This window comes from Bactrocera latifrons, unplaced genomic scaffold, assembly GCF_001853355.1.
Source record: "Bactrocera latifrons isolate USDA-ARS-PBARC rearing strain unplaced genomic scaffold, ASM185335v1 scaffold_50, whole genome shotgun sequence".
Classification (NCBI taxonomy): domain Eukaryota; kingdom Metazoa; phylum Arthropoda; class Insecta; order Diptera; family Tephritidae; genus Bactrocera; species Bactrocera latifrons.
In genome coordinates this window covers 316,250-325,325 of record NW_017537157.1, presented here as the reverse complement: position 1 = coordinate 325,325, position 9,076 = coordinate 316,250, and the positions used below count along the sequence as shown (strand labels likewise).

The window sequence follows — 9,076 nt, the reverse complement described above, 5'->3', positions numbered from 1 at the left end:
GAATAAAACTATAATACTCTCTTTAGCAACTTTGTTGCGAGAGTATAAAAATAATGAGGAAATAAAATGGAAATATACTGTGAATACCCCTTCCGTGTATTATTTTTCGTATATCACAAGATATTTCGTATATTTTAAGATATTAATTATGACCAAAGTACAGTCACAGTGCTTTAAATAGGTAGCGAGGTTTGCGACTAAAAATTGTGAAGAAGTCGGGGAAGTCAGAAATAAAAAAAAATTTTTTTTAGAGCCTATTCATTGGAGATTTTCATTGCAACTTCACAATAACTTTAAACAGTAAAYTACCATGTTTTCTAAAAGGGATAATATGACTTCTAATTGTCGCTTCGACCATTTTTAATATATATATATAATATGTCACGATCTGTAAATTTTTTCAGTTTATTCAATTATGTTTACGATTTCAGTATGGAAAGATATACACATGAACCACGTGTACAAATTATAAAATTTTATTATCTAAAAATCATTTTATAGTCCTAATAAGCGTTCACTTGTGCACGCTATTCGTCGAATTGGTAAAAATGTCGAGCGTACACTTCCTTTACATAATGTTCAAAAGCCAATAAGACAAAGAATCGCTTGAAGTAATGAAAATATTGTTGCCGTGCAGCCAAGTTTTGCTGAAGGCCACAATATTTCGATTCCCAAGCCACAACCTGACGAATTTTAAGAAAGGATGTTAGCTTGCATCCGCATAAAATCGTACTCACTCAAGAACTGAAGCCATTGGACACACCGTGATTGTCGTGATTTTACTGTTTTTGCCTCGAGACATATTGAAAACGATAACGATTATTTTTGAGAAAATCGCATTCTCCGATGAGGCTCACTTTTGTTTGAGTGGTGCGGTAAATAAACAAAACTTTCGATTCTGGTGAAAAGAAAATTCACAAATTATTCATCAGCAACCACTTAAATTGACAGTTTTTGTGACCGCAATTGGAAGAAGTTGATCTTGACAAMATCTTGTTCCAAAAAGACGGGTCTACGTACCACACACCACGTGTAATAACCGAATTATTGCAAGAAAAATTTAGAGACTCGATCATTTCAAGAAATTGTGACACTGCAAAAAGTCGTGATTTAAATAAATAAATATCCAACGTGCTATTTATGACATACGACTTGATTTAGTAGCAAAGCACTCACAAATAGGGTTACCGAATTCGTTTCTGCAAAGTAAGTTGTGGAGGCCATTTGAATTATGTTATATTCAGAACTTAATTATTTGGATTGTGCTTCACATTAAATAAAAACAAGGAAAAGTTTTTTTAAAATTGGCCGACGAAACCATGTCACCCTTAATACCCCAGGTGTTAGATTGAACTCCGAATGTACCTAATTTTTTTTATAATGAGATGTGTTAAAAAAATAACGAGAATTTTCAATTTTTAAAAAACAAAAACATTTATTCCATTGTCTCATTTAAGTTGTGGCCTTCAAAATATTTYTCATTCGATATTATGCACTTCACCACCGCTTCTTCCAATCGTCGAACACTTCTGAAATTCTATTTTTGGTTTAGCCTAAAGGCATAAAAGCGATTTTCAGCTACAGTTATCTTTAAAATGATCTCCTTTTAAGGTTCTCTTTATTTATCAGCCGCTTTGGCGCCATACGCAGCAACTTGAACTCACGTTTTTGAGGACTTGACGCATTTTACGTTGAGATCTTCAGATAAACGTACAAAATATAGCTTGTGCAAGATCTGAAGCCGCTCGACCTTCTCAAGCGACATCGTTTCATTCTATGGGCTTTTGRAAAGTTGCAAGAAGATCCGAAGTTTTCGAGCCAAATTTTTTTTCGTGTTGAGGCCCATTTCTGACTCAATGGGTATGTAAACAAGCAAAATTGCCGCCGAAGAGAGAGGACGAAGAGAAACCTGAAGAGATTCAAGAACAGTAATTTCATCCAGAAAAAAAAACACGACGTGGTGTGGTATATGAGCCGGTGGAATCATCGGTCCATATTTTTTCAAATATGATACCGGTGAGAACGTAACCGTTAATGGCGACAGTTTTCGCGCCATGATATCGGACTTTTTATGCCTGAAATTGAAGTTTGGGATCTCGTATATAATTGGTTTCAGCAAGATGGCGCCTCTTCTCACACATCGCATCAATCAATGGATATATTGAGAGAACACTTCGGTGAGCAGATAATTAGAGACTTAGACTTTAGAGAAGTTAGACTTTTTCCTGTGGGAATACGTAAAGTCTAAAGTCAGTGCGGACAATACCGCTTCGATTCAGGTCTTGGAGCAAAACATCACACATATCATTCACTAGTTATCAGCCTATCAGTTGAAATGCTCGAACGAGTCATTGAAAACTGGACTCAACTGATGAACCATCTGAGCCGCGGCCAACATTTGACAGAGATAATCTATAAAAAATAAATGCCAAAGAATGTTCCTTCGAATAATAATAAGCATTCTTCATTAATTTTGAAGTTTCTGTGTTTTTTCTATAAAAAAGTAGGGAACCTCGAAAAGGATCACCCTCTACAATGGAGTGTAATCGATACAGTGCAACTGTACACCGATTATAAGATATTCTAGAATTCATTCTATGATTAGTTGTTACAAACCCTTCTTCCACGCTTTAGTATGTTATCCATAAAAATCACTTGGAGCTTGTTAGACAAATCTAAATATTTTATACCCTTTATATTCCTAAAACTTGCAAAACAAACACGTTAATCTGTTTCGCTAGCACGTAAACTATCCTTACTCGTTTCTGTATTCACTTACTCGCAAAGAAGTCGAGAGATTGGGTTGTTTGCAATTATGAACCATAAATGACGCCTTAAAGTCTGGCAAAAAGCCAATAAAAAGTACGACTTACTGTTTGCGGGAAAATATGTAAATATTTTATTTACGTGAGTGTATGTGAATATGTGTGTGAGAGGGAGCGTACCCTCACATGACGTTGTGTACAAATCTCTACAACTCACAACGCTGGAACATGCCTTTGTTGGTAGTGCAAATAGAAAAAAAGTGACCACTGTCCAATATTAATTACATGCTGACGCACAACAATTATATAAGTAAGCAAAAACAATGCTAGATTGCAGCTAAATGTATGTATATGTATATRTATTGCTTTAATGCTTTATGTAGTTCTGCTATGTATGTASTTCTCACCCACTTTTAGCAGGCACTCTTTGCTGCTGAGTAGTTTTTTTTTTGCTGAGAGTTTTTTCCGCGATTGTCCTGCTCTCCGCTCACTTTCGCATAAAAAATAGTAATTTTCAAGTTTTTTAATTAAATTACTCTGCATTACGCGGCATTAATCTGCACAGTAGCACTTCGGCGTGACACTTTATAATTGTTTTTATGTCGCAATGTGTGATTTCTCGTCGCTTCTTGTAAAAAACCGAACTTTTTTTCATATAAACTATAAAAGATTATAAACACTTCCATACAAGWCCATAGAGTTTCGCGTCAGAATGCACTTGTGCGCTTAAAGTATTCACTTACACAGCCCGCCAAGTCGTAAGCCGCTTTGCGAACCGACTTGAGCCGAACTATTGTAAATAATTCTATTCAGTTTTGCAATAACAACTTTTGAAGTGGCAATTAGACGCGTATATTTTTATGAATGCATTGACAGAGTGCACAAAAAAAAAAAACAAATCTCGATTGAGAAAGAGTGTGTGCATATAAATAAGGCACAATGGAATTTAAGAAGTGAGGAAATGTAATTGTAATCGCTTACACATGCACATTCCATAACGGCGTGGACCGAGTAAGCGGCCAGTGGCCAGTAGCCTGACAAGCCTCGTTTTTTGTGGAGGCGAGTAGCTCAGTTTCGMTTTTAAACAGTTTGCGGTTGGCGGTTGCGAAAGATAACGCGTCATGTGGCATAATAAAAGTTTTGAACGCAATTTTCATTTCAATCACACAAGTTTAAAGCATTTTAAAATCGTTTTAAATTCGTATAACGCTCGAAAATGAGCTCGTATAGAACATTGCATAGCACAAGTTTCGACAGCAATGACAATTTGGATGCACTAGCGTGTGGTGAACATGGCACATTTCATAAAATGCTAAAATATTGGCGCAATAGCTCCAAGTCTGGTGTTAGTTTGAAAAAAAGTTGTAGTTTTTTGGAATATCGCACTTCCGAACCAACGAACGGCGCTAACGGTGTGCGTGGTATGTTGAGTGGCGGACGTGATAGATGCAACATCAGCTATAAACGCTTGGAGAGCTGCGACGAAGTGAAATTGAAGAAAATGTAAGTTTAAATGATGAAATATTTGAAATTAAAGCTGAAGAATAAGCCCAAGAGACAATTAGATATTTATATCGGTATTTGTATAAATAAAATAATTTCACATATTTTTTGTTGTTTATTCTAAGTATTAATTATTATCTACCCGGCCGTTAACGTCGATTCCAAAGTTCCATATACCTACATAATAATAACATGAAAAAGATTTTCTAAAATATTAATTTGGCAGTGCGAAGTGTGAAAGCTAAGCAAGTTTCTCTCTACAACGCTAGTGAAGGGGTTAGGTGGGTTTCAGAGTTTCAGGTTAATACAAGCAATCATATATTTCAACAAGTAAGGAAGGGCTAAGTTCGGGTGTCACCGAACATTTTATACTCTCTCTAAAGTGATAATTGAGATTTCAGGCGTGGTTGTAAACCGATTTCACCCATATTTTGTACATGTCATCAAGGTGTTAAGAAAATATTATATACCGAATTTCATTGAAATCGGTTGAGTAATTCCTGAGATATGGTTTTTGGTCCATAAGTGGGCGACGCCACGCCCATTTTCAATTTTAAAAAAAGCCTGGATGCAGCTTCCTTCTGACATTTCTTCCATAAAATTTTGTGTTTCTGACGTTTTTTGTTAGTCGGTTAACGCACTTTTAGTGATTTTCAACATAACCTTTGTATGGGAGGTGGGCGTGGTTATTATCCGATTTCTTCCATTTTTGAACTGTATATGGAAATGCCTAAAAGAAACAATTCTGTAGATAGCTATAGTAGTTTTCGAGATATCTACAAAAGAGTTAGTGGGGGGCGGGGCCACGCCCACTTTTCCAAAAAAATATTTAATATGCCCCTCCCTAATGCGATCCTTTGTGCCAAATTTCATTTCAATATCTTTATGTATGGCTTAGTTATGACACTTTATTGGTTTTCGGTTTCCGCCATTTTGTGGGCGTGACAGTGGGCCGATTTTGCCCATCTTCGAACTTAACCCTTTTATGGAGCCAGGAAATACGTGTACCAAGTTCATCATGATATCTCAAKTTTTACTCAAGTTACAGCTTGCACTCACGGACGGACAGACAGACATCCGGATTTAAACTGTACTCGTCACCCTGATCACTTTGGTTTATATAACCCTATATCTGACTCTTTTAGTTTTAGGACTTACAAACAACCGTTATGTGAACAAAACTATAATACTCTCTTTAGCAACTTTGTTGCGAGAGTATAAAAATATAATATGTTATATCAAAGGTATATATTCGAACAATATTTCCTGAAATTTCGATACAAAAATGTTGAAAATTCCGCCGTTGAGCCCGCATTTTCCTGGGTGTCTCTCAAAAAAGTGCACTCGCCGTGGACAGCATAACTTCTTACTGGTTCATATAAAATTAAAAAACTAAGCATATTCTCTTAGTACATATCTAAATTTCGTTTTTGAAGTAGGAAATAAAAAATATATAAAAATTGTCCTTCTTTTCTCGGATTTTGAACAAAAAATCTAACTTTTGTAAAATTGTCGGCATTTTTTATTCAGAAAAATAAGTTGTAATGAAACAAGAAAGAATCCTTCGTTCAATAACTAGATAATATTATTTCAAAAACGTGTATACAATACGAACTAATCGGTCGATAACTTTTCGAGAAATCATGTCCACCGACTTCAAAAAYACAGTTTCGAGAAATACGCGTTAAAAATAGGGCACTTAGCGCAGCTGGCCTTGAATGCRCAAGTTCTCAAAGCTGTATCTCCGAAATTATTACTCAAATCAACTTTAAAATTTAGGACTATATGCTAGAGGTATTGTAGAACTTAATAAAGCAAAAAAAATCGATTTTTGGAAATTTTCAAACCCCTGAAGCAAACTGTTATTTAAATATTTTATTTACAATTTCCGGGTACTTTTTTCATGTATTATAATGAAAGTACCCGGAAATTGTAAATAAAATGCAAAATATTTAATAATTCAACAATATTTATTTTCTCGCCTTCAAAGTAGTCCCCACCAGMTGTAATACAAATATGGCAACGATTTTTTCAGTACTCGAAACACTTTTCTTAAGCACTTTTGAGATGGCCGTCGGCACTTGCAGCGAATTTGGTTTTATCTCTTCGATCGATCAAAAACGGGATCCACGGAGCGGCAATTCTAGTTTGGAGAACAAGAAAAAATTACACGGTGCCAAATCTGGTGAATCGATGATATTCACTGCGTTTTTGGCCTTAAATTYGGTCACAATCATAGCTCGATGCAATGGTGCATTATCATCGTATAAAATCCATAAATTGTTCWTTCACAATTCCTCATTGAACGTCTGTCCCTGCGGAACAAAGTCATCATGCACTAAACCACGAACATCGAAAAAAATTAGGAATAATGTTTACTTGTTTGTATATCAAACTCATAGACCCATGCCTCATCGGCAGTTATAATCCTTTAAATGAATGTGGGGCCGGAATTCACATGATCAAACAGGTCCAAAGAGATCTGTTTGCGGTACACTTTTTGAAAGAAATTAAGCAGGAGACGAACAGGAACGCGTTTCATATTTAAAATATCCACAAAAATCATACGAACGGACGCACGAGACATGTCCAGCTCTCTTGCCTCTTTTCACATCACTTATTTTTAATATTTTCATCAGTTGAATAGGTGGAAGGTCGTACAAAACGAGGCATGTATATAACGATCTCTCGACCATCTTTGAGGGCTTTGTACTACTCGTAGGCTTGTGTTTTTGATAAAACTGAATCACCGTAAACTTTTTCCAACATTCACAATTCATTCCGCAGACGAAATTTGGTTAGAAATACAAATTTGAGACAAATACTTTGTTCGATATTTATATCCATTGTAAAAATCGCAACACACTACTGAGTTGTACCGATTTAAAGAGCTGCTGTAAACAAAGTGGTTCACAGATCGCTTTCATATTTGCCATAGTAATTAAGGACAGTCTTATATTTATCATTTACTCGGAGAATTTAATTATAATTTCCGTACTTGTACAAGATTTACTCGTACAAGATTGGGAGACGAATGAAAACTTTGCATGGAAATGGTAAATAAACGATTTGGTCTTATGATATGTTTGGACAGGGTATATTCAGTTTGCCTCGAAACACCTAAAAGGAAGCATCGTATACCCTATAAAATATATTTATAAATGATCAGCACATTGAGCTGTGTAGATTTAGTCATGTTCKTCTGTCTGTATATACGCGAACTAGCTCCGCAGTTTTTGAGTATCGAACTTGGTCGACTGCTTATAACGGAATTTTCTTTATGTTTTATTTTCTTTGATTTTCTTATTGTTAAATGTCATGTTTTATTTTTGCATCTAATCACATAATTTTTTACAAAGCCAAACACYGTTACATATACTATATTTTATCCGAAGCTTCATCACTCATCACCTAGCTTTATTCAGAGTCAGCGACGAGTACATTTTGTTTTCCTCGTTAGCGGTAATGATGGAAATGGAAGGCATATCAGAGACATCTCAACTGAGCTTAGTATCATACACTGTACTCTGTTATATTTATGCCCTTAGGACTTAAAATGGAAAATATCCGTTACAACAACAATATTTTTATTATCAATTGAATTTTTCTGTAACATAACGAAATAGCATAATTCTAAGTGAAAGGCGGAATTGCATTGTATTTTGTAGTAATTTCTTAAATAAATTCATAATRGTATGCCAAAGTTATGCTGTAGTTGAATCACTAGTCATTAAAATTGTTCAATGCTTAATAAATTACAATTCTATGAGCTTAGACTGTTATTTTAAAGACTGGTGGGGAAAGTGATAACATTGTAAGTCAGCGAAAGCGCAGAATATAAAAAATATGTATCAGCAACGAGACCATTTTATAATATATATTCTATACCTTAGAGAATGGCGAATCGAACAAACAGCTAACATTAGTTAATCAGTCTGTTCGAACAGTTCGTATGAGGTGTTCGATTGGCTGCTCGACATCGCTAGGCGAAACGAAGAGAGCTTTGCTCTATATTTTTTTAGTTAGGGTATGTGATTTAGACCAGTTGCTTGTTCGATTTGCTACTCTCCAAGATTTGATGAAAATAATACTTTTTTTATATCATAGTTTACGGCGGTTCATGACTAACTTATTTACACTGGAAGACATACATATTATTTATATACAACATGTGTATATATAACTATATAACGGTTCCATTATAAATACAACTTTATTCTGTTGCAACAAATACAAGMGTATCTTCGTGTATGCACATACAAATATTTGCGGTTAATGTGTCCTCGTTTTAGTTATAAGAGGCGGTGGAATGCCTTTAAAGCGGTAGCGACAGTGCATTTCTCTTTATGACTAGTAGGAGTGTTTAACTGCAGCAAATGTGATTTTCTTATATAAATATTTAATTAAATCGGCGGTGTAAAAATAATTTAACGGAAGATAAAAGGCCAGTTATCTGAAAACATCTGACGAAAGCCGACATGTTACAGGGGTTTACTTATGTATGTATGTACAAATTCATATACATACGTAAGTACATATGTGTACACGTGTGCTTAAACGCTATTTAAATATTAGTTAAGTTAAAAAGTTGGAAATTATAATCCATATGAGTAGCTACAAAACTACCAAACAGCCTCCCTCTTGTTTGTAAAGTAAAATAATTATTTCATTGTTTATTTGAGTTAAAATACGTTATAAAAATATTCTAACGATTTATTTGAAATTTTAAGGCAATTTTTGTTTATATTGCATTAGCGGCGATATAAGAATTTCTGATAATTTTCTACAGTTTTCACTGTTCAGAGAAT

At 34.8% G+C, this 9,076-nt stretch overlaps 1 protein-coding gene across 1 annotated transcript in view; it reads left to right on the top strand.

Moving 5' to 3' along the window:
- Window positions 1–3,763: 3,763 nt before the first annotated feature.
- The window catches only part of LOC108973809 (rap1 GTPase-activating protein 1), a 260,459-nt gene continuing 255,146 nt past the window's right edge, over window positions 3,764–9,076 (top strand). Inside the window, exon 1 of the mRNA XM_018941297.1 lies at window positions 3,764–4,268. Coding sequence (XP_018796842.1) covers window positions 3,982–4,268 — 287 coding nt within the window. The 5' untranslated portion in view covers window positions 3,764–3,981. The remainder of the gene's footprint in view (window positions 4,269–9,076) is intronic.